The following is a 19,815-nucleotide window of genomic DNA, read 5'->3' on the forward strand; positions in this document are numbered from 1 at the left end:
CGAGAGGCAGCAATGTTGCTTTGACAATCTATTTCAGTGGAATGTTTTGTTGAAGATCGAAATTATAGAGAATCAAGAGCCCAAATTGAATTGGATAAATACGAGTGGTGAAGTATTTTATGAGTTCTTTGTTTATTTGATTAGTTCTATATTTAATCATTTCACCTTTTGATCATTGTTTCTTCAAGTATTCTTGATACAATGTTTTGTTTAGCTCGTTTTCACACCCACATTTTACTTGAAGAGACAGAGTATAGTACGCAGACCCCCTTAACTGGTACGACAATCAATCAATTTTTATTTTTATGGCACTTTTCATGCATAAAAATGCAACTCAAGAGGCTGCTCAATAAAATCATCCAAAATAAAACATAAAAATAAGACCCGTCCCCTCCCCAACATACAATACTCATATATATATCCGATATATATCTACAAGCACTCCTGCTCTCTCTCTTTCTCTCTCCCTCTCTCTCTCTCTCTCTCACACACACGCACACGCACACACGCGCACACACACCCCCACACATATACACACAGATTATTATTTGTTGTAATAATGCAACATTACTTTCCTAAAGAATAAAATTATAATGTTGTCTTTCTCCACGTAGTATTACAACTTTATAGTGGTGAGAGTTCGAGGGAATTTTGGCCAATTACACTCCTGTATTTGAATGATGATCATTATATATACATTATAGTGCTAATTACAGAACGTTTTTATCAAAGTTTGACACCCACTGTTGTACGGGATTACAAATGTGAAAGTATTTTTTCTGAAATGTTTCGCATAATTTGTCTTTAGAGGCGGAGCCACATGGAATGTTTTGCCAGTCATTCAGCGAGCAACCAATGAGAAAACATTCCAGCATTGTTTTTTGTTTTGTTTTTTTCCTTCCAGAATGCAGGTTCCCATAGGCCACCGTGCAGGCCCCCACAGAACATCGTATTTCAACTGTTGTGTTTTACTTGCTTTGACTGTGCTCTCCACTATGGACCGCAGAAGGGATGCGGGGCACAGCACAACCACGGACAGGAATCCCCTCCCGCTCCACGATGACAGATGACAGGAGCTCTATGCTCTACATCCTTGAGGAGCCTCAGATGCGGCGAGAAGGCGAGAGGCTTCGAACATTTCACAGCTGGCCGCCAGATTCTCCTGTCACCTGCGGGGAGCTGGCCAAGGCGGGATTCTTCTTTTTAGGTCCGGGAGATAAAGTCCAGTGTTTCTGTTGCGGTGGTGTTCTAAGATGTTGGGTGCAAGGAGACAGCCCGGCTGCTGAGCACAAGCGGCATTTCCCCACTTGCAGCTTCATTCAGGGCCATGCGGTGGGTAACATTCCGCTGCTGAGCGGCTCGCCCGACTCTGTGGACGGCCAGCTGCTGAGCCAGCTACAGAGGATGACGATGGAAGACCAGGGCGCAGCGGGACAAGCGGTCTATCCCGAGATGGAAGCGGAGGATTCCCGGCTCACAACTTTCCACAACTGGCCCACGGAGGCCTCAGTCCAGCCAGATGTTCTTGCCAGAGCTGGATTTTTCTATACAGGTGCTCATTATCTGTCATCGCTTTCCCTACTATGTTCTACTCCAAGCAACATTTTCATATTCACATTATGGGTCAGATATTTAGCTTAGACCTAGTGGGTGCTAGAGTGACCTCTCATTGTGAGAGTTGATAATTGTCCAGCTGAGTCATGATTTTGTGACGAGAACAACCTGGACTAAGCTGGCCTGCTAAAGCAGCAGGGACGTTCGGCTGCACTTTTGGAGAGATTAGCACTCATATCTCCATCAGGACCAAACAATCCAAATTCGGATCAACAGCATATCAGGAGTCATCAGGGGTCTCGAACTGGAGCGTCCCCAGCTGAAGGACGCTCAGAATCTTTTTTCTGATGCTTCTCAAAGCCTTTATTCCTTCAGGTGTAATTACATAAAATTGTGGAAAATATTAAAATTTTTTACCTTGATGTTTTGAATACGGCATGAATTTGTTCATTTATTAAACAATTCTAAAAGCTGAAAATGTATCATCCGTTTGCCATATTATGAACATGTAATAACGTATATAAGCATGCCTTATCTATATAGTATATCCAAGAATTATGTCCTTTAAAGCAACTACCAAAAGCACACCAAGTCAAAGTTTTAGCTTACAAACAACACTCACCATAAGATTTACAAATGCATGTTTTGGGAATGAATAATTTTGGTCGAAAATGATTCCTCATCAAATTGTCTTTATTCACTCAAATATTTCCCCCGTGTCTCTGCTCTCAGGTCATGGCGACAACGTCAAGTGCTTCTATTGTGATGGGGGTCTTAGGAACTGGGAGCCAGGAGACGACCCCTGGCAGGAACACGCAAAGTGGTTTCCACGGTAATGACATAGGCAGCATGGACGTCATCTGGACGCGTCATCTACATGATACAAAAAAATGCATTTTGCAAGTTAAAGTGGATTGTTTCGTTCCTTTTAGTTGTGAATTTTTAATCCAGTCAAGAGGACAGGAATACATTAGCAACATCCAGGATGCTCATTTCCATCTGGGCGACACTGTGGTGAGGCTCTTTTATCACTTCCTATTTGGAATGCTGTGCTCATTATTATCATCATTATTAATCACTTACTTGGCATCATGACTGAATGGTGATTAGTGCTCATTTATTCAACATATTCAACTCTCCAGGGTGGCTCGCAGACGTCCACAGGAAGAGAAATTGGCCCCAGAAATGGTAAGAAATGCATTCAGCGAGAACATGGGCAGATATTTTCTGTTTTGCTTTTTACCCGCCAATCATCATGTGGTGCCAGGCAAGACCATGTGCTGCCTTATTTTGCTTAAATGAATGTTTGGATGCTTTGTTGATTCAATTACCTATATATACTTACTCATATATATATATATATATATATATATATATATATATATATACATATATATATATATATATATATATATATATATATATATATACATTATATATATATATATATATATATATATATATATACATTATATATATATATATATATATATATATATGTGTATATGTATAGTCATTTCCAATCTATTGTGGTGGTGTTGAGCGCCAAAAAGATGAAAATTGTGACCATGTCGCAATGTTTAGGGTCCTGATTGCCCCGCAAAGTTTCATCAATGTTGGTTGAAATCTGCCTGGTTTCTGTCACCTCCCAGATGTGGTCAGCGGTTTGGCAGCATCGTCAGTCATGCTCTCGCCGGTGGTGCAGACGGTGCTCCAGATGGGCTTTGAAGCCAGCCTGGTGGAGAGTTTGGTCCAGACTAAGTACCTTTTGACGGGCCAACACTACTCACACGTGTCGAGTCTGGTCAGTGATGTGCTGCAAGCCGAGGAGGAGGACAGGCAGAGAAGGCCGCAGAGCAGAGGTAACGTCTGTGAGGCGAAAAAAGTGATTCTCAATCCAATTTCATTTTACTTGTGTAAAATGTATAATTTACAGTTAATGGAGTGGCTCTGACACATTTTAAACAAGAACCAACCAAAACTTACTTTGCACTCCAAGTACAATTAAAACCCAAATTAAAATAGAGGAGCGTAGCAAGCCTTGGGGCTGCGAACGTTTGCAAGTGTATGCGCAAGTGGCAATTTTTTTTTTTTGTCAGGGATTGTCACAATTTTAATGACTCCAAAGTTTTTCTTGTCGAAACAAAATTATGAACATTTTGCAAATTTAATGGGGGAGACACGGTGGCCAACTGGTTATCGCGATGGCGTCTCAGTGCAGCGGTTGAGGAAATTATTCTGGCTCCGGCCTTCCTGTGAGGAGTTTGCATGTTCTCCTCATGCCTGCACGGCTTTCCTCCCACATTCAGAAAACATGCATGGCAGGTTTTTAAAGGGTATGAGGCACTTGAACTGATTAATTGCATTTCCATTCATTTGGAGAAAGTAGATATTAGATTCTCTTAGCTCAGGACAGCTCACCTCAAAACAGACACACACCTACGAGCATGTTTTTGGAATGTGAGAGGAAGTAGGAGTACTAGTAGAAATTCCTCGCAAGCACTGGAAGAACACACAAATTCCAAATGGGAACCCCTGACCTCGGAACTGTGAGACAGACGTGCAAACCACTCGTCCACCGTATTGGCAATTAGGGTAAAAGAACAACATTTTAAAGTATTTCTGACTTCACAACACCAGAGCCTGACGGGAGGCAAAGACCTGATGCTGGGGACGTGAGGACGCTTTCACCACTGAGAGACAAAGGTCACAAACGTCTTCCATGCTAGTCAACCTGAATCCTACAGCTAGAGAGAGAAAGAGAGCTTGAGAGAGAGATTTTTTTTTTAAACTGACGTTTTTACCTACTGTATCCAGACTCAAGAGTGAGGGAGCCCAGTCCCGAAGAGCTCCTGCGGCAGCTGCAGGAAGAGCGGACGTGCAAGGTGTGCATGGACAAGCTGGTGTCCATCGTGTTCATCCCTTGCGGTCATCTGGTGGTGTGCGGCGACTGCGCGGCAAGTCTACGGCACTGCCCCATCTGCAGAGCCGTCATCAGAGGCAGCGTCCGGGCCTTCATGTCCTGAGATAATGACGTCCAGCCTGACAAATGGCGCTTTTAGGTTGCTGCTTTTGTCAGCAGTTATTAAATGAACTGAAAACTGAAATCTACAATAAACATCGGAAGCTGCTCAGAATTGCATATTGCCAATCCAACATATTGTAAAGTTTGTCCCGAGTTTCTCTTTAATGACACAACACTACTGGAAGTGGAATTGATGAATCTTTTATTATTAAACATTTATTTACATGAACACAAAGAATAGATATGGGACAGGTACACACAGTCAGATCACATTAGGTTTGGACACAAATTGGAAGAGAAAATATAGAAAACAATTTCTATATAAATATTAATAAGGAAGTTTAATTTTTTTTCAGTACATAGAACAATTTTAAGAAGCTAAATGATATTACACCAAGAGGAAGGTGAAAGATTGAGTAACATTTCTTTCTAATACAGATTATTACAAAATGAAATGTACGTGCAACTGCACTTACATGCTAAATTAGAGCAGTGATCCCCAACCATGTTGTCAAGGCAACTTGTCCTACGTGACCTAAATTGTCTGAAAATTATTGATCAATTGCTAATTTTTTGTTGTCAGCAACATACAGCGGCAGGTAAAACGATTAAATTCTTTTGATTAAATGGCATATGGTACAATAAAATTTCTGCGCATATTTGAGCTTTGTGATTAATTAAACAGGACCACATTTCACACCGAGTCGATTTGTGAGTAAACTGATACAAGATCATCATTATATCAGTCTTTATTCTTTTTGCAACATTTGTGTTTAATGCTTTCGCAAGACATTTTGCTTTTGTAAATAGTTCAATTAAAGTTGGGAAATACTGCACTAGAGTGTGTAAATTGACATAAATAAAGATATCGGCTTTTGGACAAAGGAGGTTTGACCAATCACAATCAATGCAGTTCATTGTAGGGTCAAAAGGGATATTTTGGGACCACCCGGCAGTGAGATATGACAGGAATTTGACAAGCAGTAGCGCTATTTTTAGCTGCCAAAAATAAACAAAATGGTCCATGAATAGAACAAAAACACGGAAACATCTTAGATCGCATGTCTTTCGATCCTGAAAGTTTCCGTAATACATTTGTAACGCGCCAAAACATTTCAAGTTTGAGCGATAAAAACAAATGGACATGAAAAAATACGGAAAAACAATTTCCTCTGCGATTTCGTCTCACTTTAAAATGCCTTTGAACCCTTCCAAAAAAAAAAACCCAAAAGCAAAACAACCAAAAAGAACCACAATGTTTGAAATGTTTTCAAACCCTTCTGCTCTTGCACGTGGACGCAGTCAACACCAGAGGGCAGTAAGGCAACAGTGCATTTGTCTTCCACTGAGTGACTTGTAGCACAAACATTGGCCATGGGCAAAGAAAAAGTGCTTTTCAAGTGTGAAATATCGTTCTAGAAACATTACAAGGTAAACCGGACAATAGGCAGCCACTTAATGAATGTTGTGTTTCCATCGTCATTTTCATACACACAAAGTCAGCTCCATAAATATTGGGGCATGGCCACACTTGACATCTTTTGGGGATTGAACACCACCACAATGATTTTTTTTTTCAATTAAAACTGCTGACTGTTAGCTTCAATTTGAAGGTATTTATATGTATGAAAAGTGCTATAGAAAGAAAATTTAATTTGATCCAAATTACAACAGTCAGGTGTCAATACTTTTGGTCCTTTAAAAAGATGCAAAGCACAATATAACACGTGTTGTCATTTATATACATAAATACCCTCAATAGAAGTTGACAGTCTGTTGTTGAATCACATCTTGTTCCTTTCATTTAAAATCCACTGGTGAGGTGGTCAAGAGCCAAAAAAGTAAGAAGTGTGACCACGTCCCAATATTTATGGACCCAACGATACTTCCATTTCTAATGTTTAGTTGACAATAGGTTGAGTATGTGCTCCAATCCCACAATTATCTAACAAGCACCTTTTCAAACCAAAAAACACATGACACTTGGCTGTGGGTGAAAATAATCACCAACATAAGACTCTGGAAATAAACATGTAAAATGTACATGCCATGACTTTTGCATTCTTGACATTTCGCATGAAACTAAATTAATTTTCTTGCCATCATTGCATTATGTACAGTGTCTATTTGTAATGTGCGACCCTGTCGACCAGCTGCCATTTCCGCTCTGCCCGAGTACGTGTGTACAAAAGACCCTAGCCTGAAGTAAACAGGCAGGGCACAATGGTTTTTTCATTCCACTGTACTTCAGCCCTTCCGGCCAGAATGTGAGCCGAACCAGTCATGACACGCAAAATGACTTCAGATCTAAGACACAGTGCCACACACTGGGAATGCTGGGCGATTACAAACTCAGAAATATTTCGATGCTGTTCCTAAACATGGGTTGTGTTTATGAGAAGGCCACAGCACCTCTGCACAGAATGCAATACAAAAATAGTTTCCAAAAGTTGCTCCAAAACAAGACATTTGACGCTACTTAAAGAGGAAGACAATCAAACTGAGGCGGATTTTCCATGCAGCCCACCAGTGAGTGCCTTTGAAGTACTTAAAAATAGTAAAGTGGGAGCAGGAGGAACAGTCTGGTACAATGTCCCAAAATGATGGGACTAACACTTGTGGCAAGCAATGTCGGCACCACTTCCCTCCAGGATCATTGATCTTCTATTTACGTAGACCTGTAAATAAAACATGGGAAACATTTTTAGAAAAGGTGAAAAAAACGACAAGAGTCCAAGCAACTAAAATGTACTTTGACATAATCAAGGGCACAAAATGTCATGACTGTCAAGACAGCGTCCAAGAAAGACAGAAAAAAGAAACAAAGAACTGAACTCTTGAATTGTAAATTAGCATCCTTGGCAGGCGGAAAGAGATCATTTTCTTTGTACATCCTAGTGGGGAAAAGCGGCTCGGAAAACCGAGACGATTGCATGTATTTGTTCTGATCTTGAAACTGAGTGTGTTCCTCTGCACTTTTTTCACGGCATTAGACGACTGCATATGCTGTCTCCTGACAACTATCTGAAAATGAAGTGAAGCACCCATCTAAGAACATTTCGGCTGTTTTTGCGCTTATTCAGAAGAATTCCATGCAAAAAGTAACACACTATAAATAGAAGAAAGGTGAGATTTTGGGATTATTTTGAAATGAATGAACAATGAAAATGTGTAAATGTCCGTGCTGTTTGTGGAGTATGTTGTGGTTGGACTGTGCCTTTTTGGCATGCGTCTCAACAAAGGGTTCAGCGTGAGCACAAATGTTGCCGGTATTTCCGCAGTTTATGCTGCTTGAACATGGAAGTAAGAAGGATTGGAAATAGTCTGGCAAACAAAAGAAGGATTTTTGAAAACAATGTTGGACCTTTCTTATGATAGAAAGCCAGATCCATAATTATTGAGACATGTATTCATGAACCTGACTGTGTTTACGTCACACCCATTCACATACTGGACCGGATGCATGTATCACCCAGGATACAAATGCAAGCAGGGTTATGTGAAACAAATGTTTGCACCACACAGTCCGACTTCCCGATTCTGCATGAGCGGCCGTCATTTTCTTTCGTCATTTCTGCTTAAAAGTGCATCACGATACGTTTGTTGTAACTGATGAGTAATGTGGGGGGGAGGTGAGTGGGAATAAGGAACCTTGAGGTAGGGAGGAAACCTTGGCGTGGAAGTGACAAATGTAAGCGAGCATTAAAAGCGAGGGGAATATTCACATGCACCTGCTCGTTGTGTCCTGAAGAAAACCTGAACGGATGCGCATACAGTTACACATATGGCTGGCTGACAACATGCCCGTACTTACAGGGACACAGGCTTTAGGAGGAGATGAGATGGTTTCTCATTGACATGGTAGAGTGGGAATGGCTCAAATCCACCAATAAAATCAACTGAAAACAAATAAAAGAAAAATCAAACACATGAATCATGGAATAAATTAAAATGATAATCAAAACGAGACAGATAATCCATATCAACAATAAAACATGGAATGATATGACAATACAGAAGAAACAGATGTAACACACAACAATGTCAGCGAGATGGGAGGGAAACACAATGGTGCCTTGAGATATGAGTGAGTGATCTGACTGCGTTGTGGAGTTTTTCGACGTACAAGCCATCAAACTATTTTTTGCTCCGACTTTGGGATAGTGAACTCAACACAACTTACTTCACAACAAGCAGCTGTTTGGATGATCGTGAATAATTATTTAAAAATAAATAAATACAGGAACCTCTTTAATACCACTGACTGCTGAAGTTTACTGGCAAACAAAGATAACACAAAGAAATATTATTTGTGCGTTACAACTAAATAAATTACCTATGAACTTCAACGAGGTTAATGCTGACAAACAATGCAAAATTCCGTTGCCATGTTTAAGAAGGGACTTGTACATGTAGACACACAACATAAAAATACTCACAGGTGTACTTTTGTCCTCTACGAAAAACAACTGAGTTATGAAACGGTTACTTGTTTGTCTACATGAGTGTGTTATACTGCCCCCCAGTGGCCAGGTCCCACATACCAGAAGAAGCAGCAGTGAATTTTTCATGATGCACAAACAGTTAAATTCTATTTAATTACGGTATTTCGACATGTTTTAATAAAGTATAATATTGTAGAGGACTATTATCATTATTAAAATAATAAATAATAAATAATAATAAAAAATTTTTTAGGGGGGGCGGAGCAATTGTAATTCTATAATTTTAACGGGAAAACAAGATTTTTAGTTCAACGCAACACTAAATTTTTTGGCGTATCTCTCCCATACACACACATCCCAAAAAAGAATAGAAAACATCACTTTTCCTTTCATCTGTGCATTTGCTCTGAGCCCAAGGGAGCAGGTGGACGCGGTCCGGCTGTCAAAACCGCCTGTGCGTTTTTATCGCTCACGCACAGAGGTGACCTTCGGCCACACGGCGCACGCTCAACCCGCTCGGTTTATTTGCTCGCTTATGAGGTCAAAATGGAGGTGAGGAGAGTTGCTGGTGAGCGAGCGGCGGCCGTGTCAGGGGGGAGAGAAAATTGCTGAGAGACATTTTAGAGATGAAGGAAAAGCCGCTGTGATGTTGCTGAGGTACAAAGGCGGAGAGGGAGGGAGGCAGAAGTGTGATGGTGTGGGTCACGCTGTGTGCTCTGACTGACAGGAGACCAGAGAGATTAGGTTAAAGGGGTGCATATAAAACAGCTTTGTGTCTAGGCTCACGACAACAGCAAATGGAAAGACCAACTGATACTGACGATAATGTGATTCATCAAAGCACAAGTTAAACAGCCGCTTCCGTTCTCTGGGGTAAAATGGGCAGATACATCCTGCAAACCCAACACTGGGGTGGGTGGGGGTAACAGACACATGACCGTCACGGAAACTACAGTCAGGCCTGATCGAGTCCATTCTGATAAGCAGAGGCAGTGATCTGCTGAATACTGATAGGTTTGAAGGATGAGGGTCAGAGGCCACCGAGAGCTGCAAGAGGCGCCCGGCCCTTTCCTCTGTGACTCACTTTTATCTCTTCATCAAACACTCGCTGCTTTCCGCTTGTTTGTGGAAATCTCACCCTCTATTTAAAGCATGCTTCAACAGAACAGTGAGGACAACAGTGACATGATGGAAATTAAGTGTCACCGCCCCTTTTATTTATTTATTTTTTTGGTTTGCCATGTGACCATAGAGGTTTTTCTGTCCCTCAGTGGTCCTGACTCCTCCTGGCTCTGTTGCTACGGTTTCAAGCTGCTTGTAGCTCCTGCTACTGACGGCCCACTGTGATGGCACTTCTTCGCTCCGTTCTGTGCTCAGCCTTGCCTTGGCAGCCGTCTTATGTATTTAATGATCTCTTTAAACTGCAACTACTTTAACCCAAACGTGTTGGTCTATGTGTCTGCTATGGCAGAGGACAGCCACTGCGTGAGTGAGTGTTTTTGTTTGTGTGTTTATGGTTCTCCGACATTCATTAAACGACTGGATAGTGCATCAGTGACTGCGGTTCTCACATTATTACAGTGCTGTTCAAAAGTTTGTGAACTTCTTGAGAAATTTTATTTTCTAATTGTTTCAGCTTCATTTGTTGTTCAATCTGAGCCATTAGGTTTTATGTGGAGTAACAGACCTAGGTTTAGCAATTCAATCTATTTTTTTTAATTCATCGTGTAGCAAAGAATAAAGTTAAAAGTCTTTTTGGTCAATTTATGTTGGTGTAAAAGTAAGATTACCCTAAACTACACTGCATAAAACCAGCAGGTTGGACAACTTGGTACCTAAGTTCTACACAGAAATGGGCCAATGAAATGAAAGAGGTTTAGGGGAAAAAAAATCAACATCTCTGATTTAAACGTAGATACCACATCACTTTAGTCAGTCATGCCAAGAGGAAGAGACATCTCAGAGGACCTCAGGAAGAGGGTAATCACAGCACATCTGTCTGGGGAAAGCTATAAAGTCATCATCATTGCGCCAACTTGAGGCAGATCATCTACAAATGGAGAGCACTGGAAATTACTACAACCCTGTACAGAAGTGATCGGCCTTCTAAAATATCAGCAAGAGCCACAGGAAAAATAATAATTCAGGTCAAAGCCAACCCAAACATCACATTGAGCAATTTGCAGAACTCTCTTGCTGTATATGGGACGCATGAGTATGCTTCAACAATAAAAAGAAAAGTTAATCAACAAGGCTTCATGGAAGGGTTGCTAGGAAGGGGTTTCTGCTCACAAAAAAAGAACAAAACTGCTCGTCTCAACTTTGCCAGAAAGTACATGGACAAACCTGAAGCTTTTTGAAGTTCAAAATTGAGCAAAAACCGCAAAACCGGCATGTTTGGCGACTAGTGAACACTGAGTACCAGAAAAAGAACCTTCTCACTACAGTGCTGCATGGTGGTGGGAATGTTTAGATCGAGGCTTGCTTTTCATCTTCAGGACCTGAACAACTCCACATAGTCCAAGGAATGAATTCAGAAGAATATTGTAATATCCTAGAACATAATCTGAAGCAAAATTCAAGCTTGGCAGAAGATGGGTCATGCAACATGATAATGATCCAAAACATCCAAGTCATACAACTAGGGAATGGCTGAGGAGGATGACAAGTCAAAGTCCTGACTTAAGTCCCGATGCGAGCAGTTCTTGCCAGACGCACATCCAATCTCTTTCAATTCGCTGCGTTCTGCAAGGAAGAATGGTCACCAATCCCCCAAAGTAGAAACGGTTTTGTTGAAGTTATCACTGCAAAAGGAAGTGCAATCTCCGATTCATTGAAGAGGTTGAAATAAATTTGCACCTATGAAATCAGTTTTTCTTAAATACGCTACTTTTGTTAAATAATGAATGGCAATATTATCATTGTTTTTGATAGAGTACATTATTTTCAATGCAAAGCATTGTGGATTGAGGTATAATTAAACATTGAATAAGGTTATTTTAATACTTTTGAGAAAAAAAAATCTGATCATCCCAGCAGGGTCCAGAAAATATTTGAGCTTGACTAGCAGAGGTGCTAACCAACTCACCCACTGGGTCACTTTGAAAACCTATCGTGAAAAATCTTTATGATTTGAAGACAACCGTCCACCTGTTTTATATCCACCCACCGACCTGTCCAGTTTCACAGTTCTGAAGGATTTTCTGGGACGTGACTCAGCAAACAGGGCAGCTAATATAATTAGTAGAGTTTATCCCGGCGCGCTGCAGCAAAACTCTCTGACCTACTTACAAAGAGGATTTTCCTCACCACTCGTGCTGACGGTGTGTCTGTGAGCCGCCGATAAGTGTGTTAAGATTCACACGCTACACAAACATGGTGTCAGCCACATTCAAAGATTAGCACGTGCAATGCACACACACGCACACACACACACACACAGTACATTAGTGTCTTGACATAAGAGTGATCCAACTAATGAGTTTTTCAAGATAAGAGCCACATTTAAGCATATTTTTTTAGTTTTTACTCCCAAACAAAAATTTGAGGTATGAGTGCTGTTTGGGCAGTGAACTCAACTAACTTCACAAAAAGCGGCCTCTTTAAAGGCACACTTAATCTGTCGGAACATTGGCACTTGTAAAATAGGTTTGCATGTAAAAATGACATTAGTACGAACATTCACCCTCCGAAAAGAATCTGTTGTGATTCAAGGGTTGTTTTGTGATGAGGTTTACAAAAAATTGGCATGCCACTTTTTGGCACTTGGCCAACTGTTTTTTCCATCTCAGCTGTCTGCGTCACCGCACGCATTTTGGTGTTGACAAAAATTAAGTGAAGTGAAAATCGGTTTGAACTGAGAATGTCATGATTTATTTAACTTAATAACGTCAAATCTCCTCTCAAAACCCACCTGATCAAATAAGCTTTTGTTTAATTCTCTAATGTTGTTTTTGTTATTGACTTTATCAAAGTTGGGCATTTCATTAGACGGACAGACCGCTCTTTCAGTCCGTCACTGCCGGATGCCTATTTTGCAAAAAAAAAAAAAAAGAGACACAAACAGAAGTTGCTTTTCATTCATCAATGTAATCGTCACTAGCCGGGTTAGATATCGATAGACCTCTAAGTGCGTCAGGAACGGACGCCCGTTTAGCTGACGACTGACAGAAACATGACCCACCTGTCTTGTGTGTGTTCTTTTACGTTTTTTTTTTAAGCCCCTAATCCACTGAGCGGTGAACAATTGTGAATTTTTTCAAAGGCAGCGAATAATGCGTTCATGTCAGAGTTCGTAAAATGTTCACAAAACGTTCGTCATGCATTTGTCAACAGTTTTAGCACTCCTTTTTGTTGTCACTGCATTGGCGATTATGCCCTATCGTGTATAGCATGAACAATTGCCGCTGCATTTGGCTTGACTACTTCTTCCTCACAGTGTACATGTAACTAAGCGGGTACTGGCGGGAGGAAAAAAAATGCCTTGATTATGTTTAGTTTTTTAATCAAGTTAGCGAAATGAACTTTTATGCCCATCATTACTTATGGGCCGCAAAACCAGGCAAATCGTAAAAGTTTGTAACAATGTGGGAAAAAAGTTCCCTTTATTCTGTACAGTACCTACACGCAGACACGCTACAAAGAGGACGTCTCCATAGTTAGTGCCAGTCGGGAGGCGTAAAACAAAAAAAAAAAAACATGAAAGTCATCACAGAAGGGAGACGTAAAGAGAAAGAGAAATGCTGAGGCAGAGAGGGAGCTCAGTATACAAAGACGGTTTAATCTACACATCAAATGAGAATTGAGAATGAGAGCACCTTTTGTGGTTGTGTGTGAGAGTTAGGGCGAGCGCGCGTGTGGGTGTGTGTGCGTGTGTGCGCGCTGACACAGTGCTGATTATAATAACAAAGGGCTTGCAGTTGGAAATGATGTAGCTGCAATTTACTGCAGTTCAGTCGGGATCACAGAACAACTAGATGTTAATTATAGCCACAGAGTAGTCTCCATTAAGTAACTGCAGATAAAAAACATGTCACTATGTTGCTACGGCAATTATAAAGTACACCAGCATCCATACGCTTTGCTGACCCAGCGCGTAAACACTGTGTACACAAAATAGAACTGCAGGGAGGATGAACAGTTCTTTTTTTAGCAATACAGTTGTCATGTAAACACGAGTGGAGAGAATCTTTAGGTTTTGGCCAAGCTGACTTTAGTTGAGATGACACGGCCCTCGAGCCTTGATTAGGGAGTGCATGGCGCTTAAATGATACTGTTCAAAGCATGGGGGGGGGGAGCAGCGGGATAAAATGTGAACTGCTCACAGCCAGTGGATCTCTGGTATGTGACCACGGAGTTGGCCGTTTGAGCTGTTCCACACGAACATACATGACCGCACCAAATTACAAGAGACCTCTGGCTGAACATGCAATTAGCTTGTGTTGTGTGTTTAAGAATCACATCGGACTTTTGGGTGTGCGACAAGAGCAACTGACATTATTGCAGCCAGGAGCCAGAGATCTTGTGAAACTTCCAAGAAATATATAGTACAGTACTTCATAATGGACACACGCACACACAAAACCTGAGAAACGCCATACAGTCTTAGCTAATCCTCACGGAACCATTCCTCCAAAGCTTTCATAAAACGAACTTTGCATACTTTTGTGAATAAGCACAAAGCTATTAGGCATTGACTTAGCGCTAATCAGATATTTATGACTCCCGTTGACCCTTTGATCCGATTCTTCCGGCTCTGATTGGCTAACACCAAAGACGGCCTTTGACCCGCTGCCTATTAGGTCAAAGCAGCTGTGTCGTTCATCACAATTGTCCTTCCTTCTCTGGTTTCTCAGAGTCTTCTCTTTTGAGTCATTTCACCAGCCCTGCTGCAGCCCCCCCGATTTTTTTCACCCTCTCCTTACACAGGGACAATCAAGGTCAATTCTTACACTTGCGCTCTGAAATGATTTACATCACAGATTGTCAGATTTGACTTGTTGTCCAGTCAAGTCCATAAATATTGGGACACCAAAACAATTTTCTTTGTCATTTTAAACGCGACCAAGATGGATTTGAAATGAAACAAGATTTTTATGTCCAAATCGGGTGAACGTCATAGGAAGCACAGTTTGTATATGCGTCTTCCACTTTTGGAGGGACCAAAAGTTAAAACTCAAATGAACTACCATAAATAAAACTTTGACATTTTAATACTTGGTTGCAATTCCTTTGCAGTCTGGAACATATCAACAAATTCAACAAACGGTGAATTTTCCTTGATTTCGCTACTGCAACTGTCTTCACTTTCCGCTTGCTTCTTGCTGCGTGCATTTGCCCTTCAGTTTTGTCTTAACCAATGTATTGCATGTTCAATCGGATCCAGGTAAGGCTATAAGCCGTTAAATTTCACTGCTTTTCCTTCAAAAACTATTTTTTGTTTGCTTCTAGTCAATGTCCATCTCCACTGTCAATTGCCATCCAATGATTTCTGAAGCATTTGGATGATCATGAGCCAATAATCAGATTGGCTGAAACACTTCAGAATTCAAGCGTTCAAATCATCGATAAAGACATGGGAACCAATTCCTCGGGCAGTCAATTGTCGCATTACTTTTGCTCCCATCAAATGTAATATTTATGGACCTGTATTAAAGATGAACAGATGTGACATTGGAGCACACATAGGTGGCGATGCATTTCTGGCGTTGCATTAAAGAAAAACGCCAACTTAACCACATTAGAGGTCGACTGACAAACACAAGGCACACAGGTGAGAGAAAGAAGAAGAAGAAAAGGGGCAGAAGCATAGAATGACAGCACAAGTAAGGAAGAAAAGCATGAAACAGGCAGAAAAGACAGAAAGAGGTGTAAAGATGTGGCTCAGGGTTTGGGAAAAGAGGAAGAAAGGAAAGTTGAAAGGATTAAGCGGGGTCGGGTTCTGACTACTCACAACTGTCCTCCTCGTCTGTCATGGCGCTGACAACATAAGAGGCGTACACAAAGCCCAGGAGCTGTGAACACATAAGCAGACAAGCCAGGTTAGACAACGGCCACTTGCAAACATCGCAAAAGCAGAAACCCTTTTACTTGGTGATGTAAAGAAATATTCATTTATAGATTTAATAAAGAATCCATGCGCGGTATCCAACTTTAAGTGTCGCTAATGTGATGAAGTGCACCCCCTTTTGGCATGGTTTCTGCCGGTCAATAGACAATCAAATAACGTGTGAAAGTGATTACACTATGAAGCAGTTAATGTGCCAAAAAAAAGATCAGCCTGGTTTTGTTTTGAATGATGTTTGTTTTTGTTCTTGCAGAAGGACAACAAGACACTACACTACACTGATAAACCAAGTCATTCATTTATGTACATAACTTTCTGAACAGCAACAAATAACTACTGTGTTGGCTGGATTAAAGTCTAGCAAAATATGTCTTCAAATTGACACGCCACGAAGAAGTGTTGTTAACAACCCTGCCATATTGTGAAAAATTGCCAAGTGTATGAAATGAATAGGGCCCGACTGATTTGTCGTTCGTATGATACGATTTAATCGGTCGATTTTAAAATAATTGCAACCCCGCGGAATTTTGCTGATTGCAAGCCAATGTATTTTTTATTTCTCACCACTGGATAGTCGCTGACAGAATCGTCCCCACCCACCTTCACGCCTTGCTCTGTGTGACTTGCGTGCACTTAAGGTAGACAACGAAGCTCTCTAAAAGGACCAAGCCAGTGGGCTATCCGAAAGGAAGACACAATCAAGGTTCAACTAATCCAATCTCACGGCATTAACTCAAAGCATTTAGTCAAACATTTCAAGTTTACAGCGATCAACAGAATGAGGATTATTTTCTTAGAAATGATGGCAGGATGAACCCATACAGATATCGACCAGTGAAAAAAGTCTTCCGTGTGTTGAGGGGGTTTCCAGCGTGTACAAAACTGTTCAGTAAGAGCTTGCACATGAAGACATACCAGACAGCCCGCAAGTGAGTGCAGCTATTAATTTACTATATGCACACTGAAAAGAGCTCTCACAGTGGCAGATGGCTGTCATTGCCAGTGACATAGACCCAGTGAGAGACGGAGACAACACGTCTTCACCCTGCCTTCCATCCATTTGGCCCTCCGTCATGCCAATTAAAGCACCACCGGGCATGCTGCCCTTTTGTTTACACTGGCACACCAAAAGGAGAAAAGTGTACGGCAGTTAGAAGAGCTGCGCAGCAGTTGGTGTGCTAAAGAGAAGGGCTTGGAAGTTGGCAAATCTCAAAACAAAGCATTTCAAATTTAATTTAGTTCCTGAGCCAAATTCTGGGGTGAAAACCGTTCATGTTGCATTTGCACCTAGGACCTTAATCCCGTGTGCCTTTCTGTCTCACTCACTGTCATTTTAATATCCCATTAGTATATCATCATCGGTCTCACCCCTCCCCTGACAGAAATGGTAAATTTCCCGAACATCGCTGCTGAGCCGAATCGTCAGATCTCCCAAAGCACTACTTTCCAGGAAATACAAGTGCCATCTTTCTTGAATTCCAAATCAAAGTTGGTAGACCGTATTATAGCTTGTATTGTTATCGCATCTTCACAAACTCTTCCATTTCTCATTAAAAACGCATGTTGAATGTTTATCACTTGAAAGAATTTTTAGGGTTTATTTTATTTGTATTTTTTTAATGCATTTCAATGGCCGTTAATTATGTGGGCTGATCCACAACAAACTGTACAGGAAGTTAACGTAAATAAGAAAAATAAAAAGTAACCAAAAATTCGGGGATTAATTCAAATACATACAGTACATCATAATAGTGATTATGGCTCAGCAACAGCAATGAAGTTTGAGGCAAAACAGAGAAATAGAGGTTATTTGACAAAAGGGAGATCATGCGAAGGTTTTGCAGATGTCTTCTAGGTTAATTACACAGGGCCCCCTCTCCGCCTAACAATGAGGCATAGGCTTCCCCCACAAAAATGAGGTGGTTATGTGTGTGCGCAGCTGAGAGTTTAATGATGAAACACGGTGAGATAGTCTGCAGACACCACATCCACCTGTTTTTTTCTGCTCGCCCCTCCCCACGTCAAAAGCACACACGCACGCACACACAAACTCACGCACGTTGCTTAATTTGCATATTTCACATCTAATAACTACACGGTATGTTAATATCCAAACACACACACACACACGCACCTCATAGACATGAGAGGCTGTACGGCACAAATGAAAGCAAACAAAACATGGCTTTGTCTTCAAATGCAGCACCGTTCAAAGAATTCTGATGAGGTCCAAGCGGGTGAAATGCAACAGAATGAGGGGACCCTTCTGACCAGGACATGAATAAAAGTTAGAGGACACAGTTTGGTAACCAAACTCAATAAGCTGCTGTTACATCATACAAAGTTCCAGTGTTGCCTCTAAGAAGAAAGGACAAATGTTAGATTACAAAAATGAATTCTTTAAGGTATGTACAAATTAATAATGAAAACAATTAAGACGATAGTGCATTCAAATGATTAAATTGACTACTGGTAGCACATCATAAGGAACTAGGCAATGTGTTTTATTGTTGTGCGTTGAAGTTGAGGGTTTGTGGCAAAATGTCATGTTTATGTCTGAGTTCATATACGCAGCACTCTATGCATGGCCGCGAAACACAATTACCACAATGCTTCCGTTTACATCCCGGATAACCACGACTGCGTATGTGTGTCGAAAAACAATGCGTATAGCCAGTTGGAGAAGCAGGAGACAAGAAAGTTTCGAGAGAAAAACTGAATTCAAATAAATAAATATATAAATGTTGACTATTAAATCGGTGATATTAAAGTGGTCGAGACGAGTTGACTAATCTTGGCAGCACAAGCTCAACACAGGTATAGCGAAATGGAGCTTTGTGCTATTGTTTCATATGAGAGAGAAAGAGAGAGAGAGAGAGAGAGAGAGAGAGAGAGATGTGTGCCGCAGTGAGCCAAAATAAACCAGCTTTTAATTTATCGGTCTTGAAACTTAAAATAAAGTCCGATTCCGATAATCGGTCCGTCCGATAATCGGTCTATCACTAATTTGCATGTAAATCTAATCCATTCAGGTGTTCAACAGAGCTGGAATGCAGAAAAGGTCAATGTCCAAATATTTATGGGTACGGGTATTTATGAGTAAAACAGGCTGGCAGAGAGTTCATTCAGTGCACCATCCTTCTACTCATTGGCGGAATTTGACAAAAGTGAAGGTCAAAACGGTTTGACATCAGGGTGGGACAATAAGGCAGGAAGACATTCTGTACTGGTATACTTTGTTGGGTAGGGCGAGTAGAAAAAGAGGAAATAAGCAGTGGGACATGGGAGTGAAGCAGACGTGACAAATGTGCATGATCAGCCTTCACTGGGAAAATCCTATGATGACTCTCGCTGAATAATTTAAGAATTTACAGTCAAGTCAATGTGGTGAGTGTTTGTGTGTACATCAACCATTTTACGAGAACAAAAGTGACATCTGCAGATAAAAAACGGTTTAATCCTTTCTATTCTGTCATGAACACATGGATATTACACTCTCTCCTTCCCAAAAAACACATTTGTTTGATGTTTTGTTTAACAATGAACATGACAGAGTGACAAAAGAGTAAATAGAATTGCTCCGACCAGACCAATAAGATAACGAGTCACAGAGATGACGGTGGAAATCAACAAAAGTACATACGAGAGGATATTTGGATGATGACAAATTTGAAAGCAGTTGGAGGCGAAAATATTCCCATCCAGCCATCCATTTTTGATAGCAA

The 19,815-nt window shown here is 40.9% G+C and overlaps 2 protein-coding genes across 4 annotated transcripts in view; one reads left to right on the forward strand and one right to left on the reverse strand.

Moving 5' to 3' along the window:
- Positions 1-964: 964 nt before the first annotated feature.
- On the forward strand, positions 965-4,641 carry birc7 (baculoviral IAP repeat containing 7). 2 transcript variants are annotated; one of them, XM_088289653.1, is made up of 7 exons: positions 965-1,552; positions 2,287-2,386; positions 2,487-2,568; positions 2,697-2,742; positions 3,207-3,416; positions 4,195-4,260; positions 4,372-4,641. In XM_088289653.1, exons 1-7 carry the CDS (start codon positions 1,012-1,014, stop codon positions 4,578-4,580), a joined length of 1,254 nt encoding a protein of 417 aa, XP_088145779.1. In that variant the 5' UTR covers positions 965-1,011; the 3' UTR covers positions 4,581-4,641. The 2 variants fall into 2 exon arrangements, with proteins under 2 accessions (XP_088145779.1, XP_088145778.1); XM_088289652.1 differs by lacking the exon at positions 4,195-4,260 and having other exon boundaries at positions 988-1,552.
- Positions 4,642-4,782: 141 nt separating this feature from the next.
- The window catches only part of nkain4 (sodium/potassium transporting ATPase interacting 4), a 42,514-nt gene continuing 27,481 nt past the window's right edge, over positions 4,783-19,815 (reverse strand). The window contains exons 5-7 of one of the 2 annotated variants that reach the window (XM_088289654.1): positions 15,977-16,037; positions 8,394-8,478; positions 4,783-7,257 (exon numbers count right to left, since the gene is read on the reverse strand). In XM_088289654.1, the coding sequence (XP_088145780.1) occupies positions 7,248-7,257; positions 8,394-8,478; positions 15,977-16,037 (156 nt within the window). In that variant the 3' untranslated portion in view covers positions 4,783-7,247. The remainder of the gene's footprint in view (positions 7,258-8,393; positions 8,479-15,976; positions 16,038-19,815) is intronic. The other variant, XM_088289655.1, reaches the window with a different exon arrangement.

The sequence above is a fragment of the Idiotropiscis lumnitzeri genome, chromosome 3 (assembly GCF_059441095.1).
Source record: "Idiotropiscis lumnitzeri isolate Australia: NSW breed Sydney's pygmy pipehorse chromosome 3, RoL_Ilum_1.0, whole genome shotgun sequence".
Taxonomy (NCBI): Eukaryota; Metazoa; Chordata; class Actinopteri; order Syngnathiformes; family Syngnathidae; genus Idiotropiscis; species Idiotropiscis lumnitzeri.